The sequence below is a fragment of the Gracilinanus agilis genome, chromosome 4 (genome assembly GCF_016433145.1).
Source record: "Gracilinanus agilis isolate LMUSP501 chromosome 4, AgileGrace, whole genome shotgun sequence".
Classification (NCBI taxonomy): Eukaryota; Metazoa; Chordata; class Mammalia; order Didelphimorphia; family Didelphidae; genus Gracilinanus; species Gracilinanus agilis.
The window spans coordinates 477318091-477335838 of NC_058133.1; the positions used below are offsets into that span (position 1 = coordinate 477318091).

General features: G+C 38.2%; 1 protein-coding gene across 1 annotated transcript; it reads right to left on the reverse strand.

Annotated features, from left to right (window-relative positions):
* Window positions 1-10500: 10500 nt before the first annotated feature.
* TCHHL1 (trichohyalin like 1) lies at window positions 10501-14093 on the reverse strand. Its single transcript, XM_044672661.1, has 2 exons — window positions 13956-14093; window positions 10501-12942 (listed from the first exon to the last, which is right to left on the reverse strand). Exons 1-2 carry the CDS (start codon window positions 14091-14093, stop codon window positions 10501-10503), a joined length of 2580 nt encoding a protein of 859 aa, XP_044528596.1.
* Window positions 14094-17748: the final 3655 nt, after the last annotated feature.

Sequence of the window (17748 nt, forward strand, 5' to 3'; positions counted from 1 at the left end):
GGATTTCTACTGTCATTATTACTTTTAATTATAGAATTAGTCATTCTAGTTATAAAAATAAGTCAAAAAAATAAATTGAAATATATAAGGGCAAAGATAAAACAAAATGATCCCATTTTAAAGATGATAGAATGATGCTTTTTCTTCAAAGATATTTTATTATTTATTACATGTAATTATAATTTAATATATCTAATAAAGGTATATTTTATATAAATTATAAATTAATAAATGTAATATAGATGATTAACATATAAATATAACATTAATACATATAACATTATTACATGTAATAACAATTTTCAACATATGTTTTCCAAAATTATAAGATCCAAATTGTCTTCTTCCCTCTTTTCCCTCCCCTCTCTCAGAGATGGTAAACAATTTGATCTGGGTTATACATGTGTTATCATGCAAAACATACTTCCACATTGGTCATTGTCATAAGAGAATACTCATATAAAACCAAACCCCCCAATAAAACCATAAACTATTGTGAAAGACAGTTTAATTTGATATACATCTGACTCCGGCAGTTCTTTCTTTGGAGATGGAGAGCATTCTTTTTCATAGGCCCTCAGAATTATTCTTAAGTCTTGGATCATTGTATTGCTAAGAGTAACCAACTCTTTCACAGCTAATCATCACATGATATTGCTGTTACTGTGTACAATGTTCTCCCAGTCCTGCTTCTTTTGCTCTGCATCACTTTATGTACATCTTTCCAGCTTTTTCTGAAATCATCCTGCTCATCATTGATTCAATGATATTATTAGGGAATCCTGGGCTAGTCACTTAAAATTAATTGAACAGTAACAGTAAACTTGCAGGCCATACAATAAATGAAACAAACGACAAGTATTTCTTTATATTACCAGTAAAACTCAACAGGAAGATATTAGACAGAGAAATTTCTCTTAAAAACTATGAATTACCAGGTGTATATCTACTATGAAATACACAAAACTTACATGAACATATTGGTGAAACACCATTATGCAAATAAAGACAGATCTTAACAATTGGGGAAATATTAATTGTTCATGGGAAGGATGAATCAATTTAATAAAAGCTATAATACAACATAAACTAATTTACTTATTATGGACCAAATCAATCAAACTACCAAAATATTATTTTGTAGAACTAGAAAAATGTAATATAATTCTTTTGGAGGCTAAAAGGTCAAGTATCTCAAGGGAAATAATAATACTTTTTAAAAAGCAAAAAGAAATGGGACCTAGCAGTACCAGATCTCAAACTATGTTGTAAAGCAATAGACTGTCACTCAGTGGAAGAGATTATGTTCAAAACATGCTGAAACAACTGATTTTAGTAGTTCAGCATTTGATAAGCCCAAACAGCCCAGTTCTGGGTAAGAACTTATTATCTGACAAGAACTGGGAAAAACAGTTTGGCAGAAATTAGGTTTAGACCAATACCTACCACCATTTATTGAGTTAAACTACAGATAAATACATTACTAGGTATAAAAAGTCATATTACAAATGAATTTGAGAAACAACAAAGAAATTACCTGTCAGTCTATAGATAAGGGAAGAGTTTGTGACCAAACAAAGAATAAAGAGCATCACAGAAGATAAAATGTACAATTTTAATCACATAAACTTAATGTTTTTGCTGAACTACAATGCAGCTAAGGTTAGAAGAAAAACAGTTAAAAAGGCATGAGGTGGAAGGAACTTGGCCCCAAATTTCTCTGATAAAGGTCCAATTTCCAAAATATATAAAAGAACTGATTTAAATTTATAAAAATAAGAGCCATTTCCCAATTGATAAATGAGCTATTTATAGCCATGCCAAAAAAAATGGTCTGTCTCAAACAATGAGAGAAATGTAAAGTAAAGCATATCTGAGGTTCCACCTCATACCTGAGAGATTAGCAAAGCTGACAGAAAAAGTAAATAACCAATGGACAGGTTGTGGAAAAACAGGCACATTGATGCATTGTTGGTGGAGCTCGGAATTGATACAGTCATCTGGATTTGAAAGTATGCCCCAAAGTTATTAAACTGAGTACATCCTTTGATGTGGTGATGTCATTACTGAGCCTGAATCCCAAAGACATCAAAGGAAGAGGAAAAGGTCCCATTATATAAAAATATTAATAACAGCTCTTTCTGTAGTAACAAAGAACCGCAAACTAAGGGGGTGGGAGCCCACTGACCAATGATTGAACAGATTACAATGCATGAATGTAATGGAATATTTTCCTTTAAAATCCTTACCTAATATCTTAGAAGCAATACTAAGTATTTGTTCCAAGGTAGAAGAGTGATAAGGGCTAGGCAATGGGGGTTAAGTGCCTTGCCTAGGGTCACATGTCTAGGAAGTACCTGAGACCATGTTTGAATCCAGGACCTCCCATCTCTCATCAGCCTCTCAATCCACTGAGCCACTTAGCTGCCCAATGTAATTATCATGCTCTGAGAAATGATGAAACCTGAAAAGATATTTCTGAAGTTATGCAGAATAAAGTGAGAAGAATCAGAAGAATAATTTATATTATAACATCAGCATGGTAATGACAAACAATTATAAAAGACCTAGGAACTCATGATTCCAGAGGAATGATAGTGAAAAGTTTGGCAATTCAAACCAATGAAACACATAGTTATTCTTGTGGTTCACTTGTTTCAGTTCATGTCTGACTCTTTTGTGTCCACATTTGGGATTTTCTTTTTTTTTTAAACCCTTACCTTCCGTCTTGGAGTCAATACTGTGTAAGTCAATACTGTGTATTGGCTCCAAGGCAGAAGAGTGGTAAGGGCAGGCAATGGGGGTCAAGTGACTTGCCCAGGGTCATACAGCTGAGAAGTATCTGAGGCCAGATTTGAACCTAGGACCTAGGTCTCTAGTCCTGGCTCTCAATCCACTGAGCTTCCCAGATGCCCCCTCATTTGGGATTTTCTTGGCATAGATACAGAAGTGGTTTGTCATTTCCTTCTCTAGTTTATTTTCAGATGAGGAGACTGAAACCGACAGGGCTAATTGACTTGTCCAGAGTCACACAGCTAGTAAGTGTCTAAAGTTAGATTTGAACTCAGGAAGAGGAATCTTCTTGACTTCAGGCCCAGCACTCCAACCACTACACTGCCTAACTGCTTAATATTTATTAAGCTGCATCTATATGTAAGGCATTGTGCTAAGTCTACGGGATGTGGTACAAATATCAGAATCTCTGCTTTCTCAAGGAGCTGACATTCTACTTTGTAGGGGAGAGGAGACAGTATGTCCAGACACAAATGCAAATAACTGTAGAACAGTAGAACATAATGAATGATGGAATTCTATGGAATTCTAAGGAATGATAGAAAACTAAGGACTTCTTTACAATGCTGGATGAATTCACCAAGTTACTCCATCCCCCCCCCCCCCCAAGTCATTTCTTCTTTCTCTAGTTCGCTATTTGGGATTCTGCTCATCTTGAGAAAAATTTGATTCAAATAGAAATGACCAAAAGAAAATGGTTGATGAGTATAACCTGCCCAACTTCCTTCTGATAAACTACTGATAAGTAGAGACAAAAAGAAACAAAATGTGTATCTTTAGTACTGAGAATAATTTTGCCTCATTACCTGATCAGCCTTCTCTTCTGTCACTATTCCAATAAGAACCCTATGAACTCCTTCCCTATCAACTTCTCATTATCCCACTTCTCCCCCTGCCCCATTCATACCTCTGTGATTCATTTCAGGCATCAGCCCTGCCTGGGCAGTCTTTCCCTCTTATGCAGAACCTTATTCCATTCTTGGAAGTTCAGCTCAAGGAATACCTCCTTCGTGAATGGTTCCAGGTCATATTGTTCCCTCTTTTTGATCTCTCTGCTCTTTAACTTTTTTGTTCTTTTGTGCTGCATTCACTGCAGTGTCTGAAGTGTTATAGGTATTAAAAGAATATTTATCGATAATGCTGATAATGAGACAATAGCTATAACCCGTAGGTGTTAAATACATTCTTGTTGATGATGATGGAATGTTCTCCCTGAAAATCAACTACTTTATTATCTGTCTTCTTTGTGTAACAGGAGCCTCGACAATGGGAGGTTCATCTTCAGAGCATATATAGTGAGCTCTTCCTGTTACCAAACCTCTTAAGGAAGTTGAATGAGCCTGCTTAGGGAAGTATGAAGTTGTAGAATGGAAGGCCCTTCTCTTCCAACCTTTCTGAATTGGGATTAATTAAAACACAAATCATAAATGGACTTAAGAAAACAGGAAAACTTTGTAGTAAGAATTCAATATTTTTGGGAGGGGAAGAGAGAAGAGATGGGATGGGGAAGCAGGGAACAAATATATCATGGTCATCCTCAGCATTAATGGCCTCTATGCTCAAGTAGTGGTGTCTGTATATCTATATCTATATCTATATCTATATCTATATCTATATCTATATCTATATCTATATCTACATCTACATCTACATCTACATCCATATCTATATCCATATCCATATCCATATCCATATCCATATCTATACCTATACCTATACCTATATCTATCTATCTATCTATCTATCTATCTATCTATCTATCTATCTATCCCCATAGATCACTTTTGGCTTTCTTTATCTCTTTGACTCCTCCTTCAAATTTTGTGCACTCCATTTCCCTTCAACCCTATTTAAATTTTTTTTACTCAACATATAGCAATTCATTTCTTTCTTTCCCCCCCTTTTTTTTCATGGTTACATGATTCATGTTCTTTCCACCCCTTCCTCCCATACCTCTCCAGTAGCCAAAGAGCAATTCCACTGTCAACCCTATTTCTTATGCACATATCCAGTGGTATTTCAGGAAATGTTTAACAGCTGATTCTAAAAAAAGTTTTCTTTTGTTTTTTAAGGTTAATCCTCATTATGAACATCTCCATAATTTTCTTAAGCCTAGACAATCAATAGAACAATGTCAAACCCTGATTTGTAGTGTTTGCTGATATTCAAGGTGAAAAAGCTCAAACTGGAAATTTAATAACCAACTCCCATTAGCCAGTACTAGCTGGTTTCAGTACATTCTTGACTCTCCCTAATCTCTCCTACTCTTTCTTGGGTGGAGAAAAATAGTAATACAGTCCCTTAAAAACACAATGCATCTTAGATCAGGGCATCCTGACATTCCACAAGATTCTGTTTTGGCCAATCAAACCTTGTGCCCCAGTGTACATTTCTTATTGCCAGAGAGGTACCACGAATTTAATAGCAATATCCCTTTTCTGGGTTCAAATTAGCCCCCTGGCCTCTTTTTCAAACTCCAGGGACAGTCAGTTGTAAATCCAATTATTCCCCATTCAACCAACAGATTCTGAGCCAGGGGAAAGAATTTGGGAAAACAGGCAAATACTTCTGTCTCACAACTCAGAGTAAGAGGGAGATATTTAAGCCACTTAACTAATTTACGAATAGGTGCTACCATTTGAAGTCCCCTTTATAAACTGAGCAATTCTGGCTGCTTTCTTCTCCACCAGCTCCAGCAGCCCAGCTCTTTGTTTTAGCTCTCTGACTTGGTGGTCTTTGTCAGCTTGTTGATGTCCTGAAATGCTTGTTAACAGACTCAGAAGGAAAATTCATATCTTTATGTCATTTTAGCCTTTTAGCTACATAGGTCACCCATCGAGGTGCTACAGACTTGGGAATGGTGGGCATCTTTCCCTGTTACTGTCATCTCTCTGACCTTCCCACTTCTCTTCCCTTCTCCTTTCCCCCTCTTCATATATACACATGTGTACATATGTGTACAAGCATGTTGTATATGTATCTGGGCATGTATTTCTCCTGGAAGTGCTTTCCATGGATATCTTGTCTTCCTGTCTCAACTGTAAATATCTCAAAGGAAGGGTAAAGGCTCAGTAAGTGATTTGTTTTCTTAAACCCTTACCTTCTATCTTTGTATGTTGCTATTTTTTTTTTGTAGGAAAATTGGGTTAAGTGACTTGCTCACTAGTGACTAGGCTGAATTTGAACTCAGGAAGATGATTCCATTCCAAGCTGTATGTGCCTCCCTAACAGTGTTAGGATAAAGTGGGCACTCAAGTACTCAGTGATGGGTTGCTTGCTTTAACTCCACCTGCAGACTAAATAGCAATAACAGGTTAAAATTGTGCAGGGAGAGGAATAAGCAGGCAGAACTGGGTTGGAAATTTAATTATGACGTGTTTTTGATTGGCTTTTGGAAATTGGTTGGCGCTTGTCATCGTGGGAGAATTGGATTGTAGAGAATAGCAGAGTTTATCCATGTCCTAGTCCAGCCTTTTTACTTTGGAGATTAAGAAGCACAACAAAATACTTCACCAAGACTGATTTATTCAGTAACAGAAATTCACTCAGCTTACCTTTTCCCATGGGAAAACTGTATTGGAAAGTTTGCAGGCTGAGATGTTTGTAGCAGAGTTCTCTTTCCATTTCTTTTCATTTGATTTCTTCTCATGAACACTGATATGGTCAAAAGCAGAACATGTGGCTCTTTAGTATTTAATAAGAAACTGGAAGGTCAGATTCACAGCACAGCTTTCCTTCATGCCTCTAAGCAAGAATCTTCTAAAACTGATGAGTATGCATTCACAGGATTCTTAACACAGTCCATGGGCTCAGTAAGTGATTTGTTTTCTTAAATCCTTGCCTTCTGTCTTAGTATGTTGCTTTTTTTTTTTGTAGGCAAATAGGGTTAAGTGACTTGCTCACTAGTGACTAGGCTGAATTTGAACTCAGGAAGATGATTTCGATTCCAAGCTGGTCTTCTATCCCCTTTGCCACCTTCCTGCCCTTTAGTAAGTGTTAAAAAAACTATTTAGTACTGAAAGAATTCTAGGTAAAAGGTTTGCCATCACTGTCTTTATTGCTCTTCTGCCTTGCACCCCAAACACAGTAATGATTCTAAAACTGAAGACAAGGGTTAAAAAACCCAAAACAACTGAGACAGGAAATGGAAAGTGTTCTGTCCCAGGATCAGTAAGAAGGTCAGTGTTGTTGGAGACCAAAGTCTATGAAGGAGAATAAAGTATAAAGACTGGAAATGTGGGAAGGGCCAAGTCATGAAGGACTTTAATGATCAAACAAGATTTTATATTTGACCCAAAGATAAGAGAAAGGCCCCGGAATAGGTTGAGTTTAGCAGGAGGTGGGTAGTGACACATCTAGCCTTGTGCTTTAGGAAATTACTTTGGCAGTTGAGTGGAGGATACATTAGAGTAGGCAGACACTTGAGGTAGGGAGAACGACCAGAAGGCATTACAGTAGTTGAGGCATGAGATGATAAGGAATACACAGTTTTGTGCATGGAGAGAGACAGATATATAGGAAAAATGCTTTGAAGATATGAATGGCAAGACTTGGCAACAGATTAGATATGAATGCAAGTGGGGAGTCTAGACTGTACCCTTGACAGTAATCAGGACTTGATCAAAGTCATAAGCCAGAAAATTGTGGGCCAGGATTAGACCCCTGTCTTTTGCTCTTTCTAGTATATGGGTGATTTTTTTCAAACTTTTAAAAAACTAATTCTAATTAAATATTAATTAATTATGAAATTACCATGAAATAAATTACTAATTTTAATAAAATGTAATTTAAAAATTATGAACCTGTTCATTACTAACAAAAAAATTAATATACCAAGGACAAATAAAGAGGATTGTATAAGAAACCATGAGAATGGGGGCAGCTGGGTGGCTGAGTAGATTGAGAGCCAGGCCTAGAGATGGGAGGTCCTGGGTTCAAATCTGATCTTAGACATTTTCTAATTGTGTGACCCTAAGGAAGTCACTTAACTCCCATTGCCTAGACCTTACTGCTCTTCTGCATTTGAACCAAAAATGGTATTGATTCTAAGTAGGAAGGTAAGGATAAAAAAAAAAAAAGAAATCATAAGAGTACACCAATTTTTAAATTGTTTTCATTGTCCTCTAGACTTTTTTTCAGTTTGTCCACTTCCTTTTAAAATAACATATCTTTTTGGGGGTTTCAGTATTATAAGATTATTCACTTACAAAAATAAATAATATGAAAATATGTTTTGAGTGATAAAAATGTATAATCCAGTTGAATTGCTCATTAACTCCAGGAGGGGGAAGGGAAGAGGGGAAGGAGACAATATCAATCATATAACTTTGGGGAACTTATGGGGAAATTTGTTATTGGAATAAAATAAAGATAAAACTAAAAAATGTATCTTTAAATGGGACACAGTCATCTAGTAAGGACTTAACCATTATAGAGAAGTCTGGGAGGGAGATTTTAGGATTCATAAGTACTAATCACTAGTGTAGAGTTGGATGTAAAATTGGGAAGACCTGAATTGAAATTCTGTCTCTAAAATCTACTTGCTGTAGGTTGGTGGGCAAGGCACTTAATCTCTTTGAATTTTAGGCAATTCTCTACTAGTATAAATTAGAGAGGGATGGTTGGAGAATGTTTCCATACTGACAGGCAAACCTAGCATGGTCAGAATAGAACACAGGATTATGGAGGAAGTTTGCTCGGCCTCTCCCAACATGCATACCTTATTTCTGCCATTAATAGTAATGATGTCACAATTCTCCCAGTCAACTAGATTGGGGTAAGGTTTTCTACAACCTTCTGTCCTTGAGTTCCTTGAGAATAAGAATAGTTTTTGCCTTTCTACTATTCTTAATGCTTTTCTATGTCTGGTACTTTGCAGGTACTTAATAAATGCTTATTGCCTTAACAAAAGGCTGCTTTTTCAAAATGGAGCAATGTATTTGCCATTTTTTATGATGAAGTTTAAATTCATGCCACTATATAATCCACATCATTTTTCACTCTTGATTTTTTTTAAAAGCTCAGATTGAATTAATAGGACTGGGGAAGGGTTCCTGTGCTCCTAGAACTCTTCCCTGTATCACAACAGATAGCTCAGACAGAGCTCATCATTCTTAATTGTAATCATTTATAATTATTAGGAACCACAAGTGATTGTTTCTCTTTTGATGTTTGCAGGGTAGGAAGATGGCGGAAAAGTCAAATGACAAAAGGAGGATTGATCAGCAATAGATTTTATTTTCAATTTTCATGCAGTGTTCTGAACAGGAAATGCCAGGACTAAAAGATTGGTAGAGATAGTACTTTGGGGCAGCTAGATGGTGCAGTAGATTGGGAGCTGGGTCTTGAGTCAAGAAGACTTGATCTTAGACACTTACTTACTTAAGTGACTCTGGGCAAGTCACTTAACCCTGTTTTCCTCAGTTCCCTCATCTGTAAAATGAGCTGGAAAAAGAAATGGCAAACCACTCCAGTGTCTTTTCCATGAAAACCCCAAATGGGGTCACCAAGAGTTGGATGTGACTGACACTGTCTTAACAATAACAAAACAGTAAGGCAAGGATACCACCTTCAAGGCTGATCCAGACTCACTGACTGTTCAACCTAGGGCAAATTGCTTAATCTTTTTTATGACTTAGGCAAGGTATTAAGTTGCAAAACAGTTGCTGTATTGATAGAGAGAATTTCCTCACTGAGAGCTCACAGGTCTGGACAAAAGGAAACAACAAGCAGGAGTACTGTTTTATGTATGATTACAGTAATAATAGTTCTCTAGAGTTGGACTCAAACACCTCCGCACTCCTGCAAAAATTCAGAGTTAGCAGTATCCACACTACTTAGAATTGGATATGCATGAAATACTCTTTCATTTCCCTCACACTCTGATTTTTTTAAAGCTAGAATATATGAAGTAAGCTACTCTGGAGACTTGTACTTGCCCCTTAAAGTTTAGGGTAATGTCATTAATTAGTTAGTCTGGTGATGGAGAGTGATCAGATGTCCACTGATATCTGGGATCCAGAGGATAGTAGATTTAAATTTGGAAGGGACTTTAGTCATCCTGCCCAGGTCAGTTAATAACAGAACTAAGAATCAAACCTAGGCTATTTGATTCTAAAATCAGGGCTCTTTCCACTGAATTATGGAGTTTTAGAATGAATTTGGAAACTCTATTAAAAGAATAACTCCATATTACTTATCTGTGCCCATGAATGAATAGCATACTTTGGTTGTGGAATAATAGTTCAGAAACTAATTCTCCATTGCCATCATTAAAATCCCCATGATTCAATAACTTGAAAATATATGAATGGAAGAAACTGGTATCTTATGTAAAAAGAAAAATGAAAAGTGTGGAAGGGAAAACCTCAAAATTTTAATGGAAAGGAATCTCCAGGCAATAGAATGTTCAGATGACTAGAGTCCTTTCTGGGCCATTCTGTGTCATATTCTAGATTTATTATTTTGTTGTTGTTGTTGACTACATTTACTTAGATGTTATTTCCTTGATGGCAACTCCCATGGCTAAATGCTTTACTGCTTGTTGTTGTAAAAATGTAGAATGGAGACTTAAAGGATAATTGGCATGTGTGTGTGTGTGTGTGTGTGTGTGTGTGTGTGTGTGTGTGTGTGTGTGTGTGTTGGGAGTGGGTAGGTTTTTGATAGGCAATAGCCAATTTGCTGCTTCTCTTTGGTAATGTTGACAATTCAGTATTTTCTGGAGGTATAATCCCTTAGTTGTTGTTGGTCTTCTTGCTGATACTGGCCATATATATCTTCCTGTGACTGACAGGCTAGGATTTCTTGCTGGTTGCCACATTCTTCATCAGACTCAGGGTCCCCTGCTTGTTGCCTTGGTTCTTGTGTGTAGTCACATAGTGGATCAAGGAGGGCTGGGCAGTCAGAAGATTCACTCTTCTCAGGGCTAGATGTCTGAGATGTATCAGTTTGATCTAAGTGCTCTTCTGTGGCTAGGAGGTCAGGCTGCTCAGGCATCTTCTGCAAATTTTCATGTATTGGGTTGGACTGTATCTCATCTCCTGAGGATGAATCAAGCTTTGTGTCTCTGGGTTTCTTAATCAACTCTGAAAGCTCTGATGAAGAGTCATCCTCTTTATTCACTGCATATTTTAGTTCGCTCCCTTCTCCTGCTAGCTCCTGGGGGCTCTTATCTTCCCTTGTTATTGGATTCAAGGTGTCAGGTCTTGCATCTAGAGCAAGACCTTGTGTTTCTGGGCCCTGACCTTCTAATGGGGCCTCCTGGCTTTCAGATTCTTCCCCTTTCCCTTCTTCTGCTTCTGGGCCATGGGCTTCTGGACCTTTCCTATGGTCTTCTTTCTCTGTTGGTTGTCCGATGGAAAGCTGCTCATCAGTGTCATCTGTGAGACTTTTGATTTCTGTCTTTGGGGATGTTGCTGTAACCTTTTGTTTCATGTATTCCTGAGACTCTGGCTGACTCTCAGGCTCCTCAGTTCTGTCTGCTATTTTAGTCTCTGGTGACTTCTCCTTTTCTTTGGCCAGCTTTTCTTGTTCCTCTGTAATATTCTCATTGTCTTTATCTATTAGCACCTCTATCTCTGGGGTTCTACTTTTGTCACCTGGTACTAGGGATTCTTGGGTACCTAGATAATTCTTGCAATCTCCTTGGTCAGGCTGTTCCTGGGCACCCACTTGACTCTGGGAATTCTTTTGTGCAGGCAGGTCTCTTGTCTCTGAGCCACTCTCACCATCTTCTGGATTACTGTATGTTTTAGAGAGTGTCCCATCATCCTGATTTTCCACCTGGTGTCCATCATATTGTTCAATTGGTTGGTCCAGAATCTGAATGATTCCCTCATTTTTTCCTTTAGACTGGTCGTTCTGTGATCCTGAGACTTGTACCCTGTCTCTTGTTTCTGGTATCTTATATCCTTGGAATTCTGACTCACTTGTTTCAGAAACTTTGATCTCCTCTGGGGCTGCTGGTCCTTTGTGTTCATAGTGGTTCTGATCGTCTCCTGATTTGAAGTCTGGAATTCCTGAGTCTTTCCTAATTTCTCCCTTTTCTGCTAGTCCTTCAGGCTGCTTTTCCTTTCCATCAGCCTCTTGTTCTGTGAGAGTTTCCATCTGATTGTTTTTTTCACTATCTTTTTTTCCAACTGTGTCCAAGGTTTCAGGTTTTTTTTTCTCCTTCCTTTCATCTATAAATACTTCTGCCAATGGGACCCTATTGCCGTTGCCTTTGGCTGGTATTTTTGTAGTTTCATATTCTCTTCCTTGTTCTTGTTTTTCTGAAGGTATCTGAAGTGGTTCTTGGATATCTGAAGTTCCATCATCATCCCTATGTTCTGGTAATCTTTCAGTTTCAGATAGTTTTTCCTCAGCTTTCTCTGCTGGCAGGTCAGTGGTCCCTAATTTTCTGTCATGGTCCTCTTGGGATGCTAGTTCTTGTATATCAGTGTGTTCCCCAGCATCCTTTACAATGGTCCCTTCCTGAATCTCAGATGTTCTTTGTGCTGGTTCTTCTGTGTGTACACTCTGAATCTCAGTGTTTTGTTCCTTTTCCTGTTCCAGTGGGTGATCTCTGGTGTCTCTATCACCTTGTTCTTTGGGCACTTCATGTCCCTCACTTACAATTTTCTCATCCTTTTGAGAACAGGCTCTCTTCACAAATTCCTTTGGTGGTTTTTTTTCTTCAGGTGGGATTCCATCACCTCCTGTTGCCTGGATATATTGAGATCTTTTTTGGCTTTGTTTAGCTCCTTCACCATAGTACTGACTCTTAGGGTGGTTGTGTTCAACTTCTTTTCCCAGTAATTTGGGAGACTCACGGTCTTCCTGAGGGTCTTCCTTGTTCGGTGTGTCAGATACTTTTTCTATGGGGTTGACCAGAGATGGGGATTCAGTTCCTGTCGGTCTCTGCTCATACTGATCTGGTCCTGCCACTTTTTGGTAATCCTCACTGGTCTCACATGCTTCTGTGTCCCCTGACAACTTTTCCTCTGCATTGGATTTTGATTTGGGTTCCTGATTTAGAAAAGAGTGTATGTCCTGGTAACATATATTCAACAGGTCAAAGATCAGGAGGATGAATTCATCGAAGCTGACAGATCCATCACCATCTCTATCCAGAAGATGCAAGCTGGTTCCTGCAGTAAGGATATCAAATGGCTATAGGGAGGAAAAATGAGAAAGTAATTTATTAATGTGTGGTCACATGTCCTGCATAACTCTCAGGTAAAGACTTATACTGGGAAGTAGCCAGAATTTCTCTTAGTGTTTAGGATCCATTGGTTCCAAATGACACTTGCCACGAAATAACAATGTGGAAAGAGCTCTAAATTTGAAATGAGGGGATCTTTGTTCAAATCCTGCATTTTGCCACTTATTTGGATGACCTTGGGCCATTCAGTTTCTGTGAGTCTTGATTTCTGCATTTGTAAAATGAAGAGTGGATGACCTCTTGGTCCCCTTCCAGCTCCAAATCTATGATTCTAAATAGGATTACAGCTAAATAGAAATATTTACATTATATGTTAACTTATTAACATATTATTTATTATATAATGATATATCATTTATATAACACATTAATGACACATAATTATATCATATTAACATATTAACATAACATTAACATACATTTTATGTTAAGTTGAATAGATTGTTTTGGACCAAAGACATTCAGTGGCCCCTGAGAAGGTACTTGAATTCCTGAAACAATGGACAGTCTAGGGGAACAGGTTATTGATTTATTTTTTTTTTAATTGAAAAAGATCAACAAAGTTGGTCCATACAGTAAAATTTCCATGACAAAAATTATTTCAGATTCAACAAGCATAAATAATTTAGGAGGAGGAACAGAATAAGATGGAAATCATTCATATCTTCTTCTTCTTGAAACCCTTGTCTTCTTTCTTGGAACCAATACTGTGTATTGGTACCAAGGAGAAGAGCAGGAAGACCTAGGCAATGAGGGTTAAGTGACTTGCCCAGGGTCACACAGCTAGGAAGTGTCTGAGACCAGATTTGAACCCAGGACCTCCCATCTCTGGGCCTGACTCTCAATCCACAGAGCAACCTAGCTGTCCCCCCTCATATCTTCTTAAAAGAGTCCCCATCTTGGCCAAGAACAAGAAATGATAGCAAGTTCTTTCTCTTTTGTAGCTCTTAATAATCCTCACCCTCAGAAATTCGCCAATTTCGCCCAGGAGGAGCCGCTTTAGCTGTCCCGAGTTTAGTGTCCAGCAATCACCCTCCTCTTTTGCATACTTTTGGAAAGCCTCCATTACACAAATGACACTTTGTAGAAGCTGAGGCATCTTTGCTGGTTTAGGATAGGCTGTGAAAGAGAAGTGGGAAGAGAGAGAGAGAGAGAGAGGGGGGGGGGGAATTTTCCACATTAGATTCCTTAAGAAAGCAATGCCAAAATGATTATTTCTTTTCCTCCCCTCCCCACCCAGTCTCCCTCTTCTTTTCTCTACTTTGCTTGTATACAAGTATAGTAACTGAACTCCAGTGTTCATTTTCTTATATGAGACATTGGGGATAAGATGAATAACAGATAAAATTTATACAGGGTGTCCCAAAAGTTTTGGTGAAGCTCTATTAAAGTTCTTAAAGCTGAACTATGACTTTTGAGATAACTTGTGTGATGTGTAATCACACCTTCAATAGTTCCTCCCAGAGAGACTGTAGATAGGACATCCTTTATCTCATTTGATCTTCACAAGAGCCCTATGAGATGGGTACTGCAGGTATTATTATCACCATTTTATGGATATGGAAACTGAGGCTTAGAGAAACTCACAGTGCCTATGGTCACAGTGGCAGAGACAGACCCCCTATAGCAGTGGTGTCAAACTCATCTAGAAACAAGGGTCACTAAATAGTGTATAAGCATCCCTCTTAGCCGTATATGGACTTAGTTTTAAAATGTAATAATCTTGGGAGCAGCTGGCTGGCACAGTGGAGAGAGAGTCAGGTCTAGAGTTCTATTTGAACCTGGGTTTAAATCTAACCTCAGACACTTCCTAGCTCTGTAAGCCTGGGCAAGCCACTTAATCTCCATTACCTAGCCCTTTTATTGCTCTTCTGTCTTAGAACCAATACTTATACTTAGAACCAATAATTTATAATAATTTATTAGCAAATATAAATTTAATGTATATACTCATTAAACTCCCTCCCCCTCAACAAAAAATATCATATCTTTATTTCCATCAAACCCCCAAATTGGAAGACGTGATTTTAAGCATAAATATGGGAACAAGAGTTAAAAAGGATATAAATAATATAAACAATTTAAGCAATATTTGAATGTTGTTTATTTTACGAATTAATGTTTATGAATATTCCATATTGTTGAACCATACTGATTCTGAGACTGAAGATAGGAATTTAAAACACAAGTTATACTATCTATGTTTTATCGTATTTAGAATTTTTTGAATATTTCCCTTTTACATTTGAATTTGGTTCAAGCCACGCTCCATAGTGTTGTGGGTCACATGAGGCCTTTGGGTCTTAGTTTGACACCTCTGCAGCACCATGTTGCCTCTTCAATGACAAGATTACTAAGAGCTAACATTTATATGGTACTTTAAAGTTTGCAACATACTTTTGGATTTGATTTATAAAGAATTGAAAAATAGAAACAAGCATGATATAGCTTTATATAGACTTTTTGGGGTCAAATAGTGCCTTTTGTAGTACAGGGAGGGGAGGGAGGAAGGGAAATACTTGGGAACTTTAATGTAACATTAAAAAATAAATATTAGGGATGATGATATAGGAGAAGAATAATGATCTTTCCTCTCCCAGCTGAGACTTCCCATCCAAAGAAGCTCCTGGCTCCATGGGACAGTCAGCTTTGACAGAGAGGGCACTCAATAAATTGTAAATCAATGATCCAAGCCTCCCATGTGTTCAGAGAAAAGACAGGTGAAGGGAAGCATCAGACAAATGATTTGAGGCTGTTGCAGAAAGCATCTGCGTGTTTTTCAAAGATGTTGTGATAAATCACTTCTGATCCAACAAGGCTAGTCCTAGACCTTGAGTCATTCTAGCCCTATAGCTAACCATTATTTAAATGGCTTTATCTAAAAATGTTCATCTGTGTCTAAAACAAAGTTGTTCAACTTGTTCTGCTAAATACTCATACCTCTGTCAGCCAAATAATTCGGAATAATTTTTTTCTTTAAATTAAAAGGTCCGAAGGACTTCTGTAAAGATCAGTGGTCTTGGAAGCAGAAGACCTGAATCTGAGCTCTGGAACTGCCACTGATGATTCAGGGGATCTTGGGGCAACCCTCTTTCTCTCTCTGGCCTCAGTTTCCTTGTTTATATGATAGAGATAATAATTATGTTACTTACCTTGCAGAGTTGTTATATAGACCAAATGAAGTAATAATGTCTCTAAAACATTCTGGGACCACAAGGGACTAAATAAAGTAACGTATCTCATCATTGTTATTATTTTGACTATTATTATTACATCTACTTCAACCGTTCACTGCACTCACCAGCTTAGAACCAGAATAAAGGCATATATTAACCTTTAAAAGCTATTTCCCCATAATTTCTCACAGAACAGCAGCGTATTAGCTGGGATGTTAGAGGTGCCCTCTTCCTCTTTCCCCAACCCTTAGTAGAAATGGTTGAAACTCACCTCATTCACACAACAGGAGGATGTGGAGTGTGGGGTAGCCCTTGGTGGACTGATGGCTGGGTACCTGTAACCTTTTATTCAGTCGCTAATTGCACATGGGAGATTGGAAGGAGACACCCTCAGGGTCTGATGACTTGATTCATCACCAGCTAAGCCCAGCCCTCCTTCCCCTTCCTTCCCTGCAGCCAGGCTGTCCAGGTTCCTATTTCCTTCTCTGTGATGCTTCAGTTAGGCTCAGACATGAGCCTTATCTAGAGGAAGGCCAGCAGCACTGGTCAATCTTGGGTTCGATTTGGCCAGAGGCTGAGAGCTTTTGGGCAGGGTCTGTGCTGAGGTGTTGGCTGCTCTTAATTTAACCCAAGAACCCAACTACATTTCTCTATGACAAGTCATAGGACTAACAGGGACCTCAAGAGGTCATCTGATCCCTCCCTCTGCCTCCAGGATAGCACATCTGACCCAGCCCCAATAGATAGGTGTCAATCATATGTTTAAAATAAAGGACCCACTTTGCCATGTGACAAAGTGGAGCTACCAGTTCTTTTAGGCGTGTGAGCTAAATGTAGCTATTTTCCTTCCCACAGGTGGGGTTAGGGGGGAAAAAACCAACAAAAATCTATTACTTATTGCAGAGAATCTGCCTCATTCCTGTGATGGTGAGTTTGTTTTGAGGGTCGAGAGCTATTTTCCTTAGACATTTTATAGCCCAATAATAGGGATAAGGGCTGGCTTTGTGATTTCATGAATGTAGGGAATATCCCGAAGATGAAATTCTTTCTACCTGTCACTCAGGAGTTACTCTAAACTTATAGTCTTAGAGAGCTACCTAGAGAATGGAGAGGCCATTAGTCAGTCAAAAGGTATTCATTAAGTGCTTAGCTTGTTCCAGGCACTGTACTAAACAAGGACAAAAACCAGTTATTGCTCTTGAAGAGAATACATTCTCATGGAGCATGCAACAAGTAAATAACTCAGTCCATCTAAATCCAAAGACAAGGGAATGGGAGATGGAGTACACTGTTTCCAGGATTGGAAAGGCAGGCTGTGTAAGTATTAGTGTAAAGATCATGGTGGCCGTTAAAGTATAAGAAGGCTGGGGGCAGTTAGGTGGCTCAATGGATAGAGAGCCAGGCCTGGAGATGAGCTGTCCTAGGTTCAAAACTAACCTCAGACATTTCCTAACTGTGTAATCCTGGGCAAGTCACTTACTCCCTCATTGCCTAGCCTTTACCACTCTTTTGCCTTGGAACCAATACAGAGTATCAATTCTAAGATAGAAGGTAAGGGTTTTTAAAAAATTATTGATT

What these genes read in the sequence shown, in the direction of transcription:
- TCHHL1 (XM_044672661.1), bottom strand. Translation starts at nt 14,093, where the DNA reads ATGCCTCAGCTTCTACAAAGTGTCATTTGTGTAATGGAGGCTTTCCAA. An exon ending in AAATTGGCGAATTTCTGAGG is followed by an intron (nt 12,943 to 13,955) that starts GTGAGGATTATT and finishes TCCTCCCTATAG; the next exon opens with CCATTTGATATCCTTACTGC.